General features: G+C 37.2%; 1 protein-coding gene across 1 annotated transcript in view; it reads right to left on the reverse strand.

Annotated features, from left to right (window-relative positions):
- tmeff2a (transmembrane protein with EGF-like and two follistatin-like domains 2a) overlaps positions 1 to 24,959 on the reverse strand; it is a 119,794-nt gene that overhangs the window by 93,534 nt on the left and 1,301 nt on the right. The window contains exon 2 of the mRNA XM_007552287.2: positions 7,510 to 7,619. Within this exon, the coding sequence (XP_007552349.1) occupies positions 7,510 to 7,619 (110 nt within the window). The remainder of the gene's footprint in view (positions 1 to 7,509; positions 7,620 to 24,959) is intronic.

Below are 24,959 nucleotides of genomic sequence, written 5' to 3' on the forward strand. Positions count from 1 at the left end.
TACAGTCCAGCATCTCCTTTCCTGGTTTCTGCTTTAAATCTGGATTTATTCGCCTCAAACTAACAGGCTTTTATTTTTAAATCCAGACACAACCACTTCTGGTTGTGCAGAAGTGGAGCCTCCTGCACAACCAACGAGAATGCAGCAAGTGGTAAGTCAACAACAAAACACTAGTCTTTTCCAGCAGGCATTGTACACCAAACGTGGTGGGTTGCTAGGTGACGGAGCGAAATTTCGCTTGGGTTGCTAGGTAACGGTGGAATGTGACACAGCAATCGGGAGGTGTTTGAAATGGTTCATTTTCCAAACACCAGAAAACATGAACTATTTGCCAAAAACATCTGGGTGTTTCTTTTTGTGTGGATTGTTTTTAGAAGCAGAAGAAACCCAAATGGAAGAACAAAGAGGTACAAGGTGAATTTTGCCGAGCAGGTCCCCTTTAAGGCATTTCAGAGCTCACACCAACTTATCTGTGCTAACTGCAGCTTATTTGTGAAGCTACCTGGTGGTAAACAGCACACAGGAGCGCTTTCTGCTCAGACTAACTGTCTGTGTGTGAAACACCAAGTTCTCGTTCAGCACTCCCGTCCTTCAGACCCGAACCTCTCCTCGCTCGTTCCACTGCTTTTAATTAGTATATTTATCTCTCTCAGACGAGGAGAGGTGACTGCAGCGCCGCAGAGAGCCGGCGACAGCTACCTGACAAATGAACTGACCCAAATCACCCAAACAGATAAAATATACACACACTTTATTTTTACAGCAGTGGACCTCATCTGGACTAATCGGGATTCATTCTGCTCCAGAGATATTAAACTGTAATATTTCTGCGGCTGTTAGAAGTAACAAGATTTCAACTTTAATGAGAAGCAGAACAACATGGGGATTGAACTCTACAAATGTTCTCGTTTCAGATCCCAGGAACATTTACAAAAGATAATCAACGCTTTTACCATGTTTTGAATTTAAAGCATTTAGAAAAATCTAAATAATTAAAATTCCTCTGATGCTAGTGGATGGAGGGATAAAAACACAGAAAGTGCTAATAACTGAAGGATTATATTCAATGTTGGATGGATGGGCAGACAGACAAAAGGTGGAATGAAGTTTGTTTGTTTGATTGGATCCCCATTGCCATGGTAACAATGGCTGGTCTTCCTGGGTTCCACTTCATAAAAAAACATTTATTACAAAAACAGTAGATTGTCAGAAATTGTCAGGATTTCTAATAATTCAGTTGAAACTACATATTGATTTAAAGCTCTACAGACTTAATCTACTGATGTGGCTTCTATCGAAAAAAACCTGAGGTTTTCCATCTATTTTTGTAATTTAAATTTGTGAAGTACATTGCTTAATGCAAAGGCAGCTACAGTTTTTAAATGGGTTTCTCCATCAAACTGCCTGAACAGGGAAGCAAATTTACGTTACTCTTGCACTGTGTTCCAGGGTAGCTCAAAATCGGCATGTGAAAATGGCTGCAAACAGATGCGCCATTATACAACCGTACATCTTTGAAAAGCATTAGTAGAGCCTCCTGAACAACCAACGAGAATGCAGCAAGTGGCTTCTGCATGGTAAGTCAACAATAAAACTCGTGTTTTACCACTGAACTGCAGTTAAACCAGCTGACCAAATGTGCTGGAACTCAGCTTTGGTTGCTAGGTAACAAGGAGAACTCTGCTGGAGTTGCTAAGTAACGGGATGTTCCTGCTGCTTTGTGACTTTACATTTTGGAGGTTTTTAAAACGGCTCATTTTCCAGACACCAAAAGACATGAACTGCCAAAAAAGCTAGATGTTTTTTTTGTTTGTTTGTTTGTTTGTTTGTTTTTATGTGTGGGCTGTTTGTAGAAGCAGAGATCCAAATAGAAGTACAGAAAATTTTTATTTTCCATAATATGTTCCTGTTAAACTATTCCTAAACAGGCAGACCAGATTAATAACAATTAATTTATTAAACATAGGTTTTTATAAATGTGTTTACTGACACACATTTTAAGATCAATAATATTTTTGTAAAGACCTCCAGTCCGCTCACACGGTGCTTGATGGGATGCAAATATATGGAACGAGGTCTGCTATCTTTACCAGCCGATCCTGGGAGAATCAGGGGGCAGAGCTACTTTGTTGCTGCTGGGATCAGAGCCGTGAAACTGTTACCTCATGTGTGATCTGGGAAAGAGCAACAAAACCTTCTCTCGTCTCCTGATTTGAAGGTCGCGCTGCCCTTCCACCCTCCCATCAACGTCACACCGTTAGCATCAACAGTTAGCATTCCAGTGTAACATTAGGTGGGAGAGATTTGAGGTCAGGCTGCATTAAAACAAGCAGGAAGCTTTCTGAATGTGCTGCCAACATGATAGACTTTAGCAGGTTAAACTGGTCATGACTTTATTCCAAACATGTTTAGTTTTCCAGAAATAAAGCACTTGGCTTGTGGTACTTATGTTTTATTTTAAGTGTATTGAGATATTTGCACTAGAAACTAATCAAAATACCTGATAAGACAATGAAATGCTGCAAGAGCAAATTATTTAAACTTATGATGGTTTATAATTTATTAAATCAATCAAACATGTAGAGCTGTTCAATATTTATTTGTAAACAGGTTTGCTTTGTGTTTTAACACAAAATGAGTGGGAATCATCATTCATTAGTGGTTACTGTGAAATTAGCTTTAAAACTACAAATGCTACTGGTTTTCTAAGTTATAACTGTAAGTTATAACTTATAACTTATTCTGATTTAATCCAACTCCAGTCCGTTTGCCTAGAAAGTCCAGTTCTAGACAAACGGACATTTGGTCTGAATGCTAATCAGACCAGAAATCAAACTCTGATCCACCTATAAACGTCAGTCTGGGTTCAGTTGAAGTGAACTCTGGTGTGGTTCGAATGCATATATGAATGCCAAGCAGACCAGAGACCGCTCCAAAAGCAGTAAGTGGATTACAATGCAGGGCATTCTGGGAAAATACAACCAAAACAAACATGTTGGCTTTAGCCTAGCGCTAGCATTTGAAATGGCTTGTGGTCTTTTGCTATCAACAATTCTACAATCGTTAAAGTCTGACCCCACTCCAACTTTGTTTACAGTTTGTTGCGCTTGGTTTCTTCTTCAGAGGTTTTTATGCCATTTCCTTCAGTGGTTCTTGGTGTAGTGCCCCCACAGGCGAGGAGGGGAACAGGTTTCTCAAAGGGTTTGGATTATTTGAGACTCAGGGATCATTTCTCAGGGAGAAAGAGAACCACGGCAGCTGGAAATGTAGCAAATGTTGCAACTTACCACGGCCATTGTAGATACAAAAATTTTTTATATTAATCAAAAATGAAATATTTTTGATTTATTTCAGTAATTTCCAAGAAAACAAGGAAATTACCTAGCTCCAAAGTCAACATGTTTCAGCTTAATCTTTGAAAGTTTATAGAAAAACCTTTTAGGAGTTTTGGAAATTTTTCATAACATGGTTGACAGAGACATCTGATGGAAAATTCACATTTTGCACATTTTTGTACTTCTATTTGTGTTTCTGCAGCTTCTACAAACAGCCCAAGTTCTTAAAAGAACATCCAACTGTTTTTGGCAATGAGTTAATATTTTTGGTGTCTGGAAAATTAGCCGTTTTAATCTGATCATAAATCAGCAGGAACTCCCTGTTACCTAGCAACCCCAGCAGAGTTCTGCATGTTACCTAGCAACCCCAGCAGAGTTTCAGCATGTTTCAGAAGTCGACAATTTGTCCTTGTTTTTTTCCAGAAAATTTCTGAGTTTTTTGGCACAAAGTTGCTATTCCCATATTTCTATATAATGTAAATAAACAAAAATAGCTTTTTATAATATTTCTGTGGAAATGGGAGTACAAACAATATTTCAAAGCAATCTTTCTAAAACAATGTTTGATGCATAAATTATATTCTTCAATGTCATTTGAAGCATAATAAATCGAGTGGAGTACTTTATGTGGTTAGTGGGTTGTTCAAAGAATTTTTTTATGACTCACAGCTCAAACATTACATTACAGAGCATCAGACAGAGCAGTAAAATGTGCTCTTTATTCTGTTTCAGCTCAAGTGCTGCACAGCTCCGTGAGCGCACATATTTTTAGAGTGGACGAGCCCTTTGGGAATCGGCAATGTGACCTGGCATTAACATAACCAAACCAGGAAACTAAAGCTTTCCCAACAGATGTTATGAGAGGAATTAGGAGGAAATGCTACGTGATTACCGCAGGCATCCAGGGAAACGGTGAAAATAAAACAATGAATCGCTTCTAGACAAATGCGGCATTGAAGTACGTCGGATCGCAGCGGTAAGAGAAAGACTCGGTTTCTTCCAGTCAGTTTGTGGCGACTCTAATGCTTCTTGGCAATGAATAGTGTCCATTGATTCAACCACATCAAACTCACTTCCTCTTCACAGAGCGCCCTGCATGCATTTTGAGCATGAAGGAGAGAAAGAGGCACAGGTTGCCAGATCTGACTGATAGTTTCCAGCCCAAAAACAACAAAAAAAACAGCACAACTGTAAAACAACCAGATTAAATCCCCCTACAACCCCAAAACCAGCCAAACTCCCCAAAGACGACCAGCCAAACTCCCCAAAGACGACCAGCCAAACTTTCAAAAGACGACCAGCCAAACTCCCCAAAGACGACCAGCCAAACTTTCAAAAGACGACCAGCCAAACCCCCAAAAGAAGAACAGCCAAACCCGCCAAACCCACAATGGAAAAAAAAAAAAAAAAAACTCTAAAAGAAATCCGGCCAAATCTGACCCTTTGATGAAATTCATATTGCCTGCGCCAAATATATTTTATAAATATATAACAGTGTATAAAGCAAAGTAGTCAAATTTTGGTAAATCGTTGTTGATCCAAAATATAAGCGGGGTTTTGCACAGTTGTTGTTTTAAATGACAACTAAATATTTCTAAGACCTCTTTTGGGACAACCATGTTAATCAAATAAAAATAGTTTGTTTTGTATGTAAATTAATAAATATATGAAGATTTTATGTATTGTGGACCCAGGGGCCAAACAAATCATCCACAGGCCGCAAATGGCCCCCGCACCACACCTTGAACATCCCTGCTGTAGAGGAAATCCATCCGGGATCAGGATTTATCCCACGTCTCCCCTGATCGGCCTGAACAAACTGCCAACAGGAGGAAAATCGCGTTTATCTGACGCTGATTGAGAGTGATTGATGGCGTCACGAAGGTCACGTTTACTCCAGCTGACGAAATAAATCAGAAACCGCCGCGCAAACAAACCCAGAACACACACATCTGAGTCGACCTCAGACTCGCACCATGTCAGGACAGAAACTTTCAGGTAATCTGCTGGGAGAAACCAGCAGCATCAGCAGCAGACGAATGAAGCCGTAATGTCATCTATCTGTTAGCGTTTCCTCTCAGGGAAGCAGGAAATGGAGATAAAAGCCAGCCAATCGAGTGTCAGCGTCCCGACTGATGGCGTCCCGATAGCAACGATGGATGTGGAGACGCGCTACGCCTGTAAACCGCTCCAGCTTCATTCATCTGGGCGACGCTTGTAGATGTTACACCAGAATCAATACTGGGATAACTGGGTTGCTTCTTTTTTATTACAGGTTTGGTTGTTAAAGCGAAGTATGAGTCATTATAGGGAACAGTAAAAATTCACAGGAATGCCGACAGCAGTGTGTGTGGCTCGGGTTTTTATGACGAAGAAGAAGAAGAGTATGGAGGGGCAAATAACCAAGACTCTAACTGAAATTAAAATGTCTGACTTCAATCTAACTAATTATCCAACTTAGTATTTCATTGAAACGATCAGCCATAACTTTGAAACGGTGACAGGAACACACTGGTCCGATTTAGCTCAGAAATATTCAATATGTTAAAGCTCTGGTGTCCAAAGTGTGGTTCAAGGGCCGTTTGAGGACCTTGAAATGATTTTGCTTGGTCCCCAGATCACAAATAACAAAACGGAAAATAACTGATTGACAAAAAAAAAATGTTTTAATTGTTTTAATTGATCAATATATTAATTGAAAATGGTCTCAAAAATATATGTTTTTAAAGAAACCATAATTTTATTCATGGTTTTGGTTGTGTTTGGTTTTTATTTACTTTTTATTTAATGCTTTTGGTTGCGTTTTATTTTGGATATTTAAATTATCTTTCAGTTTCTATGTTAATTTCTCTTTACAAAGTGAAAGTTTATTAGTCTGTGAGAAGATTAACTGCTATTATTATTATTAACAATATATCACTTGGAAATGGTATCAAACATAATAATATTAGTTACAGCAGTAATTTTGAGGTAAATTTATCATCCCTACCCTTATTATGAAAGAAATACAATAAATGCAATAAACTCATTTTAAATTTGCCAGTTTTGTGTCCAGAAATGTTTGCACATCCTCGTGTTAAAGAGTTTTAACTTCATTTTAGAAACATTTATTTCAGATGTAATAATACAGTTGAAAATATTGTAGGCTGTTTAGTTTTTAGAAATTTAAATAAAATATTGCCAAACGGTCGTCGCCATTTTGTTTACGCTGCAATGCATTCTGGGTAGATATCGTATGCTAGGTGCTACAGCACTAGCTAGCTCTGTCAATCTAGAATAGTAATTTTTGTGCAAAAATAAAAATTTACAACTCCAATTTGAACCGAAGCGCTTTGAAATCGGAATGAGAGGAAATGAAGACGAGGAAGATCAAATGGAGAAAGAGGAGAAAGTCGAACAAAAACCAAAATGCCAACAAAGATTCAACTGAAAGTTTACAAAGTAAATTAGCACTTAGAGTTTATCTGGAAAAATCTAATTCAAAGATCAAGATTTAGCTAAAGCGCCAAGCTGAAAATTAGCCCTACTATTAGCAGAAATGTGCCCACTGCTGAAGCCAACCAATTAAAAACAGATGCTAATAGCTAGTCCTTTTAGCAAGAAAAGGTGCAAAATGTTGAGAAAATTAAATCCAAGCCCATTGGTATTTTTCTGCTGTGGAGGTGAGGAAGAGCCATGACCGCAGTGTAGCGCTAGGTCAGCCATCTTTGACAGCTGCTGGATTAATGTCAAGCTGTCAATCATTTGTAGTTCAGCTGCTCCAGGAGCAACGTGTTTCCGTTTGTACTGACGGTTTCTCTCTTCTGGAGGTAAACATGAAGCATGTGTGTCACCCTAAACGTCTCAAACTCAAACAAAATTCTGATTCCACTTATAAAAACAAAGCAAAAGAGCCAAACAAGATCAAAATGCAAACATCCAAAACATAAATCGACCTTTACCCGCATGCCAAACAAAACCTTATGCATAATTCACATCTTTCACCACTTCAATCAACCAGTCAGGAAACAAAATAAAACATTTCAAGTCCTTTATGTTGAAATCTGATGCCTCTTTCCACAACATTATGCTACAGACAATGATACACAACACAGATAATGAAAAACAGTCACTAATTCTCCAACCAGCAGATGTAAGAACTTCTTTACAATCTGGAACCAGATTATCTTCTTACCTTAAAGTCACAAATGCACGTCACCATATTCCCAATTCTTAGGCACTCCCCGTCAAACTTGCAGGAGTTGGTGTCGCACAAGAATAGGTCCGTGTCCCGGTCATCAAAACCTGAAGCACAGGAAGTCAAAAACAAACATAAAACCTTAAGTTATTATCTTTGGACCCAAAGAGGAACCATCTAGAGTCAGCCCAGATTCAGTTATTTCAGCCAGAGATTAGAGATCAGAGCTGAACCTTCAGAGTCACATAAAGACAGTTAGAAAGTCGGCCTTCTATCACCTGAAGAACATTAACAGGACTAATGTTTCAGCTAGATATAGAGAAACTCATCCATGCGTTTATCTTTATCGCATTGATTATTGCAACAGTGTTTTCACAGGTCAGAGAATAAACTTTAAAATACTTCTGTCAGTTTATAAATCTCTGAACAGCTTTGCACTAAATATATATTTAACATCTGATGCTGTTTTATCAACCGTCCAGACGTCTCTGGTCTTCTGGTTCTGGTCTGATTAACCAATAAGCTTGAACCTGATTGGTTAATCTGAACAACAGTTTTACTGCAGATCAATCTACTTCTCTACAACAGAGCTAGCTTGACCCGCTAACTGGTGACAAGATGTATAGGGCTGCTGTAAACAATTATTTTATTAATCTATCAATTATTCTGACAGTTAATCAATAAACAAAATTAAAAAAAATGTCATAAAATAAAATATTGGTAAATACTGAAATAACAGCGGTATTAATATTGGAGATCAACATCAGCCCAATTTTTTCATATTTGTGCTTCCCTAACAATTACTTTTCTGTAGTTTAGAAAATTAACTTCTTACAATAGTATCTCAATCTTTAAATTAATCTGGACAAAAAATTATACAAAAAACGGAGTTATATTCAGTTTAATAATAAAAAGCAGCAGGTTCACAAAGACACTTATAAAAATGTCTAATCTCTAGTTTCTAGTTTATGTATTCATCTTCAGTCAGTTTAACAGATTAACTCTGACTTCGCCCAGCCATTTGTAGCTTTTGTGTCCATGTTAGCAACGGAACAGAAAAACATGTACGGCCACACTGCGCTCCGCCACGTATTTGTTGTGACCGGCATGATATTATTTTCCAGTGGTTTATAAAGCCATATTGAAGCTAACCATCGGCTTCAGAAGCCGTTCCGTCTATCTGCATAGACATAATATAAGTAATAATAATAATAATAGTAATAAATAATAATATAATTTCTTATATTATGTCTATGTCTATCTGTTCCACCTTTATAAATCACCTACCGCGCTCAATCGCTCCAACCATAGCTGCGCGCATGCGCATTACCACGAAGTAGGACGGGTTGTTGGGTAGCACAAATAGTCAGAACACCGGAAGAGAAAGGCTACTGTGTTCCGTCCATCGCGCCAGTTATTTTAAAGATGCCTATTGATACACCGAAAAACGATTAAAACCCGGAGATTGTTATCAATCAATGAAATCCACCAGGATGCACCGGATCGAACTATGCAACTGGACATGTTAGCAGCACTTAGCATTCGTCACTCATAGCCGGAAGTGAGAGCGTGGTGCCACAAAAACAATCACCCGGCTGGAACACGGTGAGCTACAAAATAAAACATAATTTAACGAAGCTGCCAAGGAGATAATTTGACTCGAGGAATTTTAATAATCGAGGTACTCGAATCATTCACAATAATCGGTACAGGCATGGTGAGGTGGCCTAAATATAACTGAGTATTATGGCCATTCTAAAAAAATTAATAAAAATTACGAGAATAAAGTCGAAATATTATGAGCATAAAGCCATAAAACTATATTCATAATATGACTATACTTTCATATTGTTTCAACTCTCATACGACTTTAATCTCGTAATATTATGACTTTATTCTTAATTTTATTTATTTATTCTCGTGTTTTACTTCATTGTTGTAATATGGACCTAATACGCCATCATACTTAAACACAATATTCTGAAATATTTAAATATATGCTGAAATATTTGAAATAATATAATACTGCAATAATTATACATGCTTATATACATATTGTACATTTAATTTTAACTACTCATTTAAGCATTCATTTACTTTTGTATTTCATAAATTACTGAAACAGTTACTTTATTACAAATACTATATTTCTATTTCAACTCATTGTATTTAATTGTGTCACTAAAATAACAACCTTAAGGATGTTTTTTGGTTGCTTTTGGAGAGCATTATTTTCCTGCGTTTCTTTAAGTTGCTTGTTTGAATGCTGGCGGACTCTCAGGGCACGGTGCTGGGACATGATCCAATTCAGGCCGTGTTATGAATCTCAAATGACATTCCGAATCAAATCACAGTCATACGAGCTGGAGACACTCAGCTCAGGGCGATTTGTCTACCTGGAATGATTGCTTACAAGAAGCCGCCCCTATGTACATGAAGCCATTTAGAAAGCAAAGTGGTTTACATTCAGACAGATTCTAGCTGACAGGAGATGGAAACGTCTTTGTTGGGGGCAGAGGCATGTCCTTCATTTCTGATTTAAAATAGGAGAGCAGAGGTTATTTTTAAAGCATCGTCCAGCTGATGCAGACTCGACGTTTCGGGTTGTTGAGGATGAAGCTGGAGAGACGTTGCTGCTCCATCCTGATGCAGAGAGAAAGACAACAGGACAGATTTACAGGCAGTTTAAAGCCACCAGCTAAACCCGATACCAGAACCAGAACCAAGACTGGACATTCACAAACACACAACCACAGCTGCACATTCACTTTAGTAACTTAAGTGAAAAAAATTTAACTTCAGGGGTATTTTTACTTTTTACTTTTACTTGAGTAATTTTATCATAAAGTATTTCTGCTCTTACTTGAGTGAAATTTCTTGATTTTCTTCCCACTGAATGAAAATCAAACATGTTTTAACCAAAAATCCACCAGACTCAGACAAACACCTGCAGATTTAGTTAAAGTTTCATAAGTTTTTTATTGAAAGAAACTGATTTGGAAATATTTTTCTTTTGCCTGATTTTGTTAATTTTTGTTATATGACTAACAAATTTTGTTCATTTTGTTCCTTAAAATAAAATTTCAACTTATCTTTATATTTTGGTCCTTCTGATGATGTACTTTTTAAATATTCAATTATTGATCATTTGATCAGATACTCAGTTCTTGAGTAAACTTTTTACCAAATACTTTTTTACTCTTACCTGAGTAATTTTTTGGATGGCTACTTTTTACTTTTACTTGCTTAAAACATGTTGAAGTATTTCTACTTTTACCTGAGTACAGTTTCTGGGTACTACATCACCTCTATCACCATATTGTGACCATATGATACAAGACTCTCCATTTCCTCCCTCAGCTGCTGTTGCCATCTGAAGAAATGCACCAAAAACAACCAGAGTTTGCAACATATTGTTGTATGTAGCATATATGCCACTGAATAGCATGGTGTCCATCCATTCTTTAAAAGCCTTTAAATATGTCTTAAATTCATTAAAGAAAATGTACGTTGGCTTTAAATAACTCAAGTTTGTTATTTAATCTTGTGTGTTCACATAAAAAAGTCCCATGAGAAAAAGAACCTATCAGACAGCAGGTTGAGTCACATGCAGATATTTTCACTCACTGAGATCTTTGACTCGACGTGTTTGAGGCAAAAAGCTGCTAATACTTGCTAGCTGGCTAGCTAGAGGGGTATATGCCATGTTTAAGAGGCAACACTGTCGTCATGTAACATTGTTTGTTATTGTGTATGATTACCTTTTGTATATTTATTTATTTACTAAACTGTATCTTTTTTTAGTATGTTTTTGTGAAAAAGCGCCATCTAGTGGAAGTAGTTGACAAACCACAATAAAAGTTCTGCACTTCAAATGGATGTGAGGTGAGCCTGGTTCCTTACTGTGTTGTGGTATGCCATAAAAAGAGCCCAGAAATATCACAGTTTATATATTTATACTGGCATCTGTTGTGATTTACATCTTAAATTTTATTCATATTTGTCTTATAAAGACTTAAATTTGAATTGGTGAAACTTCCATACATACACAGTCACTATAAGGTAAATGAATCATGGGTATTAAGTTTTTTTTTATTTTATTTCTGTGATCGTAAACAGGTTTATTGGTGGAAGGGAAACTGATGAAACACTTCAGGTCAGCTGACAGAAAGCAATCGGCTGGCTGACGTTGTTTTGGTTCATCTAGGAGCTTCGTCACGGACATTTCCGCTCTGCAGATCTAAGTTAGTTAGAAGGAGAAACTAAACGACTGCAGGAGAAACAGAAATAAAGCTCTGAATCCTGGCTGACCTCAGGATATGATTATTATTCTTCAGTTAACAAAGCATCTTAATGCGTTGCATCCTCTAATTACAATCACTGAAACCTTTTTTCCCACTAATTCCTATTATTAGGTAATTATTTTTGTTCATGTATTATTTCAGAAAAAGCCTCCAGCCATTTTGCTCTAATGTAAAAATAAATAAAACTTGCCCTCCTTGTTGCCTAACCAGCAGTGACAGAGAACATGAAATAACTCATCCTTTATGAAATAATCTGTGCATTCAGATGTCAAACAGCAGAAAATATCTGATATGTTTCAGATTAAATGTGACTGAACACGTCAGGAGCTGCTTTTCAGCTGCAGCTTAACGGGGGAAATTAAAACCGCTCCCACTTTTCTGTTTTCTCTGACGTTCCTCCATCTTTGTTCGCCGTTTCTGTTTGTTGCGTCTCGTGTCTCCCAGAGACAGAGGACGGCGTTGACCGGAAGTTAACTCTTCTCTCATTAGTCAGGATTGTGTTTCAGTGGCAGATGTCAAATCAGAGAGAAAATCGGCTCAGATCCTGATGTTAGCGATGCTACCAAAGTGTACAGTTTTTTGTCAGGAGGACTTTACAACCGAAATACGTCGGATTTATTCAGAGTCCAGTCAGGATGAGATTTAAAGGGGCAGCATCATGTAAAATCAACTTTTTGTAGCTTTAAATCAGGTTATAATGTTATTCCTTTGACTTGACTCGATTCTTTCATGTATGTTTGGGAAATCTTTTAATCTCCATGGCAACCATCCAGCTGTGCAAAATGCCTGGGTGTACCAAGCTCCTCCCCCTTTCAGTTCCTTCAGACTAGCCAGCAGCCAATAGATCTCATTATAGGAGCTACTTCTCAGTGAAAAGCTGGTAAAAACTTTGCTAAAGGGTTAAATAAGGAGCCATGTAGGATGACTTCCTGAAGGCGGAGCTTCAGAAAGAGCAGGAGCTTCTTAAAGAGACAGAGGCCCAATTTGAAGGCGTTAACTTACAAAGTCAAATTTGTTTTGATCTATACATCATTTTTATAACAACTGAGGGTAACACAGTTAAGTCATTGTGCTATAAAATGTTTTTATGTGCCTAGAAAACATAGTATTGCCAATTTAAAGCATGTTGAGAGAAACAGGAAGAAGAAAGTCTTTCTGATCAAAATCTTCCCTCTTGTGCCTTGAATCTCAAAACGTAGACCCCTGGAGTGTCTGTGCATCCATGAAAAGTCATAACTTTGTGTATCTAAAATTAAGGCCTCAAAATGTTACATTCATAAGTTGTCTTTAAATTTTCCATGAAAGGACTAAGAAAGGCAGTTAAATGCTTCCGTATGACAGAAAAATCCCACAAACATCCACAGAGCTCTAAGAGTTTATTAAATTTAAACTCACAAATAACAGATTCCTCATTCGGTGGAGTTAAAATTCAGACTGGATGAAAACTAGCCTGGAAAATCTGTCGACAGATGAACTTCAGATAATCAGGAAATGACTTCATGGCTTTTAATTGAGGCCTGAAACTTTTCTGTTGTAATGATTTATTTTTATTTATCAACTTATTCTGCTGTATTATTGTTTTTGTTCATCACTTCAGTGCAGCTTTCACCTGTTTTTAAAACGTTGACATGCAGAGATTTATGCTTTCCTGAGATAATCACAGATTTTTTGGGCATTTTTCCGTGAAACGTCCTGCTCACACTGATACTGATCAGAAAATCAATGGATTTGATCAATAATTTCCCAATCCTGCGATCATTAAAGTGCGTCTTATCTTTAGTTTATATTTTACACTGTAAAAACACAAAATCTTACCAAGTATTTCTGTCCCGTTTCTAGTGTAAACATATCAGTAAACTTTAAAGAATTCAAAACTAACAAGTAACTTTTCACTAATATATAGAAACTTGTTTTAAGTCAGTAATTCTTTAATATTGATGATAAAGTTGTAGTTTCACTGGCAGGTTATTTTACTTATAATGTGAGGAAAATATCTTTTTATAAGTGAAATAATCTTTCTCTGGAACTAGAACTTTATCATCAATATTAAGGAATTATTGACTTTAAACAAGCTTTTATACATTAGTGAAAAGTTACTTGTTAGTTTTGTCTTATTTAAAGTTTACTAATAAATTTGCACTAGAAACAAACAACATGACTTGGTAAGATTTTGTGTTTTTGCAGTGTAGGAGCTTTACAGTGGAAGCAGAGAGGTTGAACTTACATACATGTTTTATTTTTTATATTTGTAAATAATAATAGTATCTTCTGTGTGTTTCTTTTAAAACTTGTTTTTTAATATGTTCTCATTCTAAAGCTGAATTATTTGTGGCTCTACATCTATATTATCTCTCATGAACGTTTCCACAGGAAGCAGCGCAGCAGGAAGCCTTCAGTGTTTGTTTGTTCAGGTAGTTGACCTCATCTAGGAGCCGCCAGCCGTGACCTGCAGCAGCTCCCAGACTCCTCAGCGTCGATAAGACGATAAATGAAGCTCCAGTTTTCATAATGCGCCTTTCAGGAGCCGCTTGAAGTCGAGAAGCTGCCGTGCAACTACAACTCCGAGCTGCGTCTGCACACCAAAGATGGTCATTTTTAAAGTTTCCAGGCAAACAGAGGGAGGTTTGTTCCCGTGTTTGTCTCTGCTCATGTGGTGCCGCCTCCAGGAAAATCGCCTAAACCCGGAAGAACGGCGTGAATTTCACCAAACATTACGGTTTCTGCATAAAACGCAGCTTTTACTTCAGATGAAATGTCTGCAGAAATCGCTTTGAGAAGATAAACAGGAACATAAAAGTTAAGGATACAATCATTTCTCTAACATTGTTTTTAAAATGATAATTTTATTTTTATTACTTTATTAATAGTTTGTTTAACTACATATCTCAGTTTCAGTAACCAAAATGGATTTTGTTTATCTATATTTAGCTTTCTCTACTAATAAACATCTGTAATAAATCGCTACTGTTAGCTGCTAACCCAGCTAGTGGTATTAGCTCCTAATATCATCAAAATAAGAGCTGATGCTCTTATTTTGAAATGTAACTTGAACGTTCTCTGTTGACAGGCGAAAGGAAAAGTTATGAAGACTCACAACTTTATAAGTTTATTCTGGTAATATTAAGACTTTATTCTAGAAATATTATAACTTTATTCCTGTACAGTAGTATTTTAGCAATATTATGACTTTATACTCAAAATATGACTTTAGTCTTTAAATATTACTTTATTCTTGTTACACTTTGACTTCAGTCTTGTACTTTATTCTCGTATTATAGCAGCTTTATTCTGATATCTATTGACCTTTATTCTGGTATTATTAGTCTTTTCTTCTCGTCTGACTCTGTTCTTGTAATTTTAATTATTTTGTGTATTTCTGGTTCTCTGCTGTAGAATCAGCAGCCAGATGTTTCATAAAGCCTCCTCTCTCTCTGCTGCGTGTCTCATGATGACGGACACTCATGCACATCACCCTCTGTAAACGAAGCGCACCAATCGATACACCTTTCCTCTCGTAAAAGCCCTCTCTGGCACGGCGCCGCCTCATCAGGCTGCTGCAAACCAACCTGCTGCTTGGCAGAGTCACTTCTCTGCTCAAATATACCACCGTGGAGCCCAGAGCGCCGACATGAGAGGCCTCAACGCGCCGAGTGCCGCGCGCCGAACGATGCCCTCAGCCTGGAGAGGGCCACATGAGGCGGGCTGAGAGCCGCCAATGAAAAAATAAAAAGATGCCAGAGAGGCTGGCGGTCAGGCAGCTGGCACGCTGACGGCCAAGCTGCGGAAAAATCCCAGGAAAAATCAGATTCCCTTCAGCCCAGCTGCTGGAAACAGAAACTACAGCCTGCTGAGTTTTCATGTTTCGTTTCATTTATTTCAATAAAACAAGTCATCAGCAGGACAAGAGAAAACATGTGCATACATAACCAAGAACAAAATAACGAGCTTACTTAGCTCTTCAGTTTGAAACGTCAGAATTTCAGCCCCATTGAAATTCATTGAAATTCTTCAGAATTCCACAAATTCAGCAAAAACTTTCTGCTCTTCGACCTTTTATTATGTCTACTTCCTCCAACTTAGAAACTCCATACAACTTTTAAACAAATCACAAAATGTTAAACTATCTTCAAATGATTCAGCTTTTTGATATCTCTTGTGGATTTTCTAAAATCTCGATTTAAGTTTAAATCAGATTGTTTTGCCCGTTTCCAGGTTTATAATGTGGTGGAACTGACTCTAGCTACTGATGATCTGCAACTTTCTCACAAACAAAATGCTGCTGTCTATTCATATTTCACTCTGCAGAAATAATTTATGCATCAAAACGTAGCCACAGATGTCTGCTGTGAGGAAATGTTGGTATCACTGCTGTCGGTCTGACAGTTTTCTTTCAAACACTTGAGGAGCTCAGGAATGTCACTCCTCTTTCTGCTGTTTCAGTCTGAAGTGACCCGTTTTAATCCTGATGCTTTTTTCTGTTTCATTAAATATATCAGTTTAAAACTCAACCATTATCAGAAATTTGTAATCAAAACTATCTTATGGTTTTCATAAAATACCAGTTTACTGTGCAAAAGACCAAACAATTATATTAGATAAACAAAATGAATATAAAATGACTGTCAAGACAAGAAAACCTATGAACCCATAATAATAATAATAATAATAATGAGCATCGTAAATATCAAGCATCAAATTAATTACCAACTCTGTGATAATATATAAATTGTTCATAATCTGTGCTATATAACAAGAAATAAAATAAAAAAAATCTGATAATAATGTCAGTTTCTCCAAGAGGTGAATAGACTGAAGTGTTTTGAAATGAAAGAAGGACAAGAAGAACAAGAAGAAGAAGAAGAAGAACAAGAAGAAAAAGGAGAAGAAGGAGAAGGACAAGAAGAAGAAGAACAAGAAGAAGAAGAAGAAGAACAAGAAGAAAAAGGAGAAGAAGAAGAAGGAGAAGAAGGAGAAGAACAAGAAGAAGAAGAAGAAAAAGAAGAAGAAGAAGGAGAAGAAGAAGAAGAAGGAGAAGAACAAGAAGAAGAAGAAGAAGAAATGCCGTTAAACCGTCTGCAGCAGCCAGAACCAGATGTTCTGCCTGGAAACTACAGGAAAACCGTAAACCAAACCGCCGAGGGATTCATTACCGCTGGAGGCTCTCGCATCGTCTTATGAACAACAATCCAATCATGACTTACACGCAGGAAGTCACTTCGTCTGCACCACAAACACAAAGGAACCGTCTCTGAGAAGCGGCCACAAAGGAGCGCCGGCGTTTCCTACGACGTAAATCTCTCAGGACGTGAAGGAACCGACGATAAAACGACGATTCCTCAGACAAACAGGAAGAAGGCTTCAATAAAAACCGCTAGGAAGATTGTAAACTCGCTTATGTATCTTATTATATTTAATATGTTTTACATAAAGGCTCAAATAAGGCCGTTTTGGATAAGAAAATAGAAAATAATTGGCTTTCAGGGAGTAAATTTATGCCAAAAAATCTAAAATGTTTAGATTAATTTAATCTATTTGGAATAAAAAAAATTAAAATTGAAGATCTGACAACAAATAAAAACAAATTTATAAGAAAACAGAAAATAATTGGCCACCAGAAATAATTTCTGGGATTTCTACAAAAAACAATCTTTGCTTAATTGTGCATCATCATGACAGGTTTACTGTGGGTCTTTGCCTTACCAGGGGCATGAAACTCTGAAAATTTCAAAGTGTTTTTCTGAGACGTGTGGTTTATGCCACCTCCTCCACTTCCTGTTTGTTTCCGTAATGCATCTGGTGAAATCACACCAAAACAAACATAACTCACTTTTTCCTTTTTCTTTTTCACAACATTTTAAAAGTTAATTTAAAATTTGCATGACAGTTGTATGGAAACACAGCTAGTGATTAGCAGCTAGCTACATAATCAAAGCTACGTTGCTATTGTAGCCTGGTTACTTCGCTCCAAACCAGTTCATGGAAACATCTTTAATTCACATTTTCTTCTTTCCTTCTGTTTAGCGACATTTTAAAAGTTTGCTCAAAATTCAGAAACCCAGCTGGTGTTTGAACATCACTTCAGCTGTTTGAGCTGAAGATCCTGGATCTTAAAAAATGTCTCCGTAGAAAATGTGTATTTTGAGTAAACATATCATTAAAACGGCAGCATTGTGTGAAAACAACGTATTTTTTCAGCTTTGTTTCTTATTATGATGTTATTCTCTCATCAAAAACAAACCTGGAGTTTTGCTTTGATTATTTTATTCATGTTTGAGAAATCCTGTAATCTCCATGGCAACCGTTCAAGCTGTATAAAAACGGCTGAGTGGGCTTAGCTCCACCTTGAGTCAGAGCTCCTCCCCCCACTCAGCTCCTTCAGACTAGCCTAGCAATTAGCAAACTGGAGCTACTTCTCAGAGTATCACTAGTAGATACGTTGTTAAAGGGTTAATAGGGGAGCCATGTTGGGATGATTTCAGGAGTTTTTAAAGAGACAGAGACCCAATTTCAAGGCATTAAATTATGAATTAAAATTTCTAAGTTATATTTGATATTTTTTAGCATTTTTATGACATTTGATGTTAACATAGTTACTTGATTGTGCTATAATTTGGCACTATATGCCAAATATGTATATCGTCTGCACATTTATGTCAGAGCTCGTTTTTAGAAATCCGTGCAGGTTGGTTGTAAAACTCTCCCACTCTGGAGGAACAGCGGCTCCAATAAATCTTCCTGCTGAGTCTGTAGTCCCTTCGTTTCTCACAACCACTTTTTCCAGACATGCAAACATGTTAGCTGTTCATCACAATCACGTTTCTGAGCGTAAAACAATCTCTCTGCTTTCTGCAGCTTTACTTTTGAGTCCCTGCAGAGGCAGCTGTGCATATGTTTGGAAGACATCGATACTTGAAACCCAAGCCAACTCGGCATGTTTTACCGCGCCTTGTAAGCTCAGATTTCTGCATATTGTTTAGGGTGGAAAGAAAACAACAACAACAAAAAAAACAAGCACATGACTCTGAAATAATAAAAAAAAGATAAAGGAAATGTTGCAAGAGATTGCATCTTCTTCCCGGAGCAGGAGGTTAGAAGTTCAGCAGCTCCAGTCGTGTCAAAACTTCATCCAGAATCTCAGTGATGAATCAAAGAAAGCGTCTGCTTGTCTGTGCTTCATCTGTTTGGACAACAGTTTGTCTGGTCCCCTTCAGATCTGGCAGGTTTGTTACCGGAGGCATGTTTGAGGACTCTGTAATCGGCTCTGCTCTCGTCTGGTGGTCCTCGCCTGTTCTGTTGGTGTTTACCACAGAGCCTAAGTTTCCCTTGTTTCTTAGCAACATAACAAAAGGTCACGGCAACGTGACACTCGCTACGCTCGCTCTGATTCCAGATGCGTGACCTTTCTGCTGATGATGCAACAGGTTTAGATAATCAGCATAAGGACGCAGTGTTTGTTTTAAAGAGACGGAGCTGACGGGACTCCAGTTACGACTCGTCTGGTTAAAGTTCCTGATGTGGAGATAAGAAGCTGAGGAGAGTCTATGCCGGTTAAACAGCTTCATGCTCAGAAAATATGAAACTCTGGATGTTTTTTTAAGCGAATCGGCTCCATGAATCAAAACTGCCATAAATTTCAGCCAATAAATCAACCAACAATCTGATGGATGCCACAGACACATGCTTTGTTCCAGAGGGGATCATCTTCCTGTTGGGTTCAAAGCCGCGGCGTTAATCACAGGTGTTTTCACACCTGATAATCCGGTAGAGTCGGTTCGATTTGAGATCAAAACTGAAACGTTTGCTCCATGTCCAGCTGCTGTGGTTCTGAGTCAAACCAACCAAACCCTTTGAAAAACCTGTTCCCTTCCTGGCCTGTGGGGGCGCTGCACCAAGAAGAAAACAACACAAAAACCTCTGAAGACACAGAGCACAACAAAATGTCAACAAAAATGGTGTCAGATTTTAGCACTTGGAGGATTTCGAATCAGTTCTCCTGTTAGCGCTAGCCTAGCACGTTTGTTTAGTTTGTATTTACCCAGAATGCACTGTAGTTCACTTCCTGTTTTTGGAGCAGTCTCTGGTCCGCTTGGTGTTCACATATGCATTCAAACTGAACCAGAGTTCACTTCAACTGAACCGAAACCAGGTTTGGTTTTAGGTTTGATCAGCATTCACTCCTTCCAAACGAACCGGAGTTGGACTAAAGCAGACTAAACAGAGCTGGTGTGAATGCACTTTATAATAAATCCAAGCAAATTGTTCTAGTAGCTAAAATCACCTGAAAATTTTTAAACTCTCTCTAAAAATGCTTACAACTGTCTATTTCAAGAGTTCAAAGACAAAATATAAGTTATTATGCATTAATACACACAGTGGAAACTGTTTTAGCGCCACAGAAGCTAACATCAGCTAAGGTCTTCCTTAGCCGTACTCCTGGATTGGCTACTTTGCAAAAGTTAGCAATAGCATGTCAATTAGCATTGTGCTACAGGTATTTCTGGTATTTCTGGTCTTCTTTGCTGCTAAATAGGTCTAGTATTAAGCTGTACTTTTCTGTGATGTTGTAATTATTATTATACATTCATATGTTGCTATGGTTTTGATTTTTTCTCTCTTTCTGTAGAAACAGATTTCAGAGGTGTTGATATGTTTATGTTTATATTCCAGCTTTCTAGTGAAAACTGTAATTCGCCACTTGTGAGACACGTAAAAAAATAACAACAAATGAAATCTTTTTAAAATCTTTGATACGTAAAAAGAATAACATTGAAATGGCTTTAGTAGTTTACAGATTCTGTTTGGGATCCCAGTATTTGTATTATTTCCTAAGGTGGTGATTTTTTTCCCATCCTGCAAAATCTGCTTTTAACTAAACTTTCAGTGTGAAATTATGTTGCTGTAATTATAGATTAGAGTCAAATTTAAAGAGTTTTAGACACTTTTTACACACATGGAAGTTAAAAAGTAAAAAAGTCAAATAAATCAGGATTTTAGATGCTATAAAACTGAGACCAAACTTATGAGAAAATGTGAATGCTGCTTCGAAACCAGTTTCTTCATGACTGTAATTAATTTACATTTTAAATCAAAACAGGAATCAATTTGCCCTTGAGCTGTGCACAACAATTTCACCTAATTAGGAATAAAATCAGCTTTCTGACAGTTTTTCATCAAAACACTTTAGGTTTAGGTTTTATGGTTGATATTAAATAAACAAAAATGACGCAAAAAACAGAGGCGGGTAAAAAAGAAAAATATCCTTCAAGTAAGAAAAGCACTGATTCATATTTTAACTCAAGTAAAAGTAAAAAAGTATTTGGTAAAAAGTCTACTAAAGTACTGAGTAACTGTATTTTTGAATTAAAACATGTTTGTTTTTCATTCAGTGGGAAGAAAATCCAGAAATTTTACTCAAGAGCAGAAAATACTTCATGATAAAATCACCCATAAAAATACTGAGTAAAATGTGTTTGTTTTTTCCAAAAAATTTACTAAAGTAACTCTTACAAAAACGTCTTGATAACATTTCTGCTGCACCTCCTGTTACTGTCAGCACTTTTTATTTTTCAGCTGCTGTAATTTAAAATCTCGTTTGTTCTGCTGAGAATCGTTTTAGCAAAAACAGACAAACGTTTTATTAAACATGAATGTACGGTTTGACGGCGATTATGTCATCTTCCTGCAAATAACACCTGAACATGGCCGCCAGGAAAGCCTATACTTCCTGCCGCTCCAGGAGGAGATTACAGTCGCCTGAATAATTAACGAAAACAAGCTGCCAAACATCAAATATTGAACAGGTAATGTTTATATGTGAACAATTAAGACGGCAGGAGAAGCACTTTCTGTTCTAAAAGAGAGGCGATGTCAGCCAAATGCAGCTCCATCTACCTGGAGATCAAGAAGTCCTGCTTTGGTGTTTTAAGCATCGCGCTGATCAATAATGAAGCACGATGAATTAGTAATGAAGGCAGAACAGCCACAGTGGTGAAACATCCTTTTGTGACCTCTCTCATGGCTTTTATATGGAGCTACGCAACAAGTTCAGGACCAGAAAGGTCAGAAAAGAGGCAGAGGAGTAAAATTACTGTAAATCCATTAAGGTTTAAATAAATTCGACAGGATAGCTGCTACGATGTAGCCAGACATCCTAGATCAGGGGTGACAAAACTTTGTTACATGCAATAATTGTCCATTCAAAATTACTTTAAAAAAATCAAGAAAATACAGTTCTCAATTTTTTGTTTGAAAAGGATTTCACACTAATGCTGAATTAAAAGAAAAAAAAATAGTTTTCAGATTCTTTTAAGTTAAATGATTTATTCTCAGTTATAAGAGCAAGATCGTTTCTTTCAGATCAGTTGATATTTTTAGCTAATTTTGGTCTAGCAAAGTTTCAGGATAAAATTATTTCTACTCACTATAAAACCTTGATCATTAAAATACAAATATTTGTATTGTACTTAACATTTTCCATTGTAAAAAATTATGTCTGGAATAATTTTACTGTGATTAAAATAAAAAGTAAAATAAACAAACTTGTATTTTGTTGAACTCCAGTTGGAGGTCAGAAAAATATCATCCCAAGGGCCACAAATGGCCCCCGAACCGCACTTTGGACTCCTCTGTTCTAGATATATTAACTTTAATGTCATACCTATTATTGGCTAACATCAATTTTTGGTTTTCTTTAATGTCTGAACTGCTGATTTTTATTTTGTGCATCAATACACTGGAATAATTTAATTTTGTTAAATGTAACGGCTGTTGACTGCTGCTGCTCAAGCTCTGACTAAAACCAGGGAACCAGAGTTATAAAATGGCTCCATGTAAAATAGACGTTAAACTTCTGTAGTTAATTTATAAATCACTAGCTGTGTTTCTAATGGACACACGGCAATTTTGAAAAAACACTTTTTTTTGGCCGTATTGAAATTAGTTTTTCAAAACTCTGATGGAAACACTATTTTTGCATCAAACGAACCATATGATCAGTAACCGCATGTTGCTACTGGCAGAAACAACAAAAAACCCGACAGGAAGTAGCTGGAGTATGACGTCATTGCATGTTTTTTAATGACTTATCGCCTGAACAAACTTATACACGTTATTTTTATTGCGTCCATTTAATGGAATTACAAAACTCTATATTTTTTTTTACATTTTCTTTATGTTTAAACAGTTTAAACACCAAACATCCATCAAAACACTCAATGGAAACCGTCTTAGCACTCCAACAGAAGCTAACAGCTACGGTCTTCTTTGTTTCTGCTTTTAATGGTTCAGCCAAGGAATATGAAGAGCGTTTTTGGATTGGCTACTTTGCAAAAACGCCAGCCAATAGCATGTCAAGTAGCATTTAAGCTAGGTATTTTAGCTTCCCATGCTGCATTTTTGCTACCAAATATGCAAATTTTCCACAAATAATTTGGATTTACCTTCCACAGAAAAACCTGTGAAAATAAACGGTTCAGTAAGCATGAAAAATCTTTAAAATTATAAATCTTTTTGTGTTTATCATCACTTCCCTGACTCTAAAAGCTACATATGGATCCCAAAGCTGCTAACCACAGCTAAACGTAATGAAACAGCGTATAGATTTATGAATACAGTGGAGACAAATGTCCAACTGACCGCCCAATTTACCACCAGCTAGATTGGTTTTCAATTCTTTGGGTCAGTGACATATTACGTGAACTGGAAAAACCTGGGAGTAATGAACTGAAACTGGGAATATTGCCACTTATCCAACTGGTATCTGACAGACTTCGCTCAATAGATCAATTCCTCCACTGTGCTAACGCAGTGGTCCCATTAAATGGATCGTCCGTCCATTAACTGTAGCTTCACTGAAGCGTGCGTAAGAAACTGCTGACCGCTTTCAGTTCTTCTTTTCTTTTCTAAATCTGATGGAAATGAACCAGCTGCTCAGGATCCTCCACTGTGAAAACAACACATTTCCATAAAAAGCTGCTCATGTTGGCTGCTTTCTCTTCTATACTTCAGGAAGACGAAGACAAACAACAAGTTTTGGTTTGAAAGAAGAAAGAAATCAGCATAAATTACCCAAATCAAGAAATGAGTCCAAGAAGTTTCAGAAACTCACAACCAACTCCAACTCTGCACAAACCCAAACTCACAGAACGTAACAACCAAACTTATTATGATTAACTAAAACTGAAACTGAGAAAACAATAACTGAGAAGAAAAGGTAGTTAATTAACTGCAACTAAACTGTGCATTTATAAAACTAACTCAAGTTTTAGTTGTCTTTAGTTAGCTAAAACTAACTAAATATAGATATAGATACGACCTTCGTTTTTGTGTTCATCAATTTATTTATTAGCCTTTCAAACAGAATCGATTTCAGAAACACAAGCAGTTTACGTCAGCTGTCGGCAATTTACGGCGCTTAAGCTAGTCGCAAAATGGCGGCAGCTAAAGTTGAGGGAGTCATTTTTAAAAATAAGAGCTGTTGAGTATTCATCACCCAGTCGATGCAACATCATCCCAGTACTTTGAGTGATTATTTTAATGAAAACTAGCAAACACGCCGTAAACTTATTAAAACTTACAGAATTAGACAAAAAGTCTCAGCCTGAAACTGTTACATCACAACTCTGACTTTTAGATTTAAAGCCAAGTGAAAATCTTTGTTGAACCAACATTTGAACATTTTCCAGTTATTCTCTGAACAGAAAGGTGGTTTTGTTTTTAAAGTGCGTGAAATGAGAGAATAATTAAGCCGGAGAGTTTATTAAAGCGCTATAATTATAACAGAGAGGCTTTATCGTTTTGTTCCAGTGGACCCACATTCTCCTCGTCACGGTTTGCTCAATCCAATTGATTCTCAATGTGTGCGTGTGTGTGTGTGTGTGGGGGTGTGTGTGTGTGTGCGTGTGTGTGCGCGCGTGTGTGTGTGCGTGCGCATGTTTGTATGCGTGTGTGTAGTGTATGCACTTAAGCCTCCTCAAGGCGTGTTGGATAAAAGCCTTCGCCGAAATGCATATGAGAGTGTCAGGAAGTGTGTGTGTGTGTGTGTGCGTGTGTGTGTGTGCCATTATCAGATGATTCAATGTATAATGCAGGGTGGAGATTATCAGAGGGGCGTACCTCGATCAACACATGATCGATCTCCGGCAT

Source organism: Poecilia formosa, unplaced genomic scaffold (genome assembly GCF_000485575.1).
Source record: "Poecilia formosa unplaced genomic scaffold, Poecilia_formosa-5.1.2 Scaffold47, whole genome shotgun sequence".
Taxonomy (NCBI): domain Eukaryota; kingdom Metazoa; phylum Chordata; class Actinopteri; order Cyprinodontiformes; family Poeciliidae; genus Poecilia; species Poecilia formosa.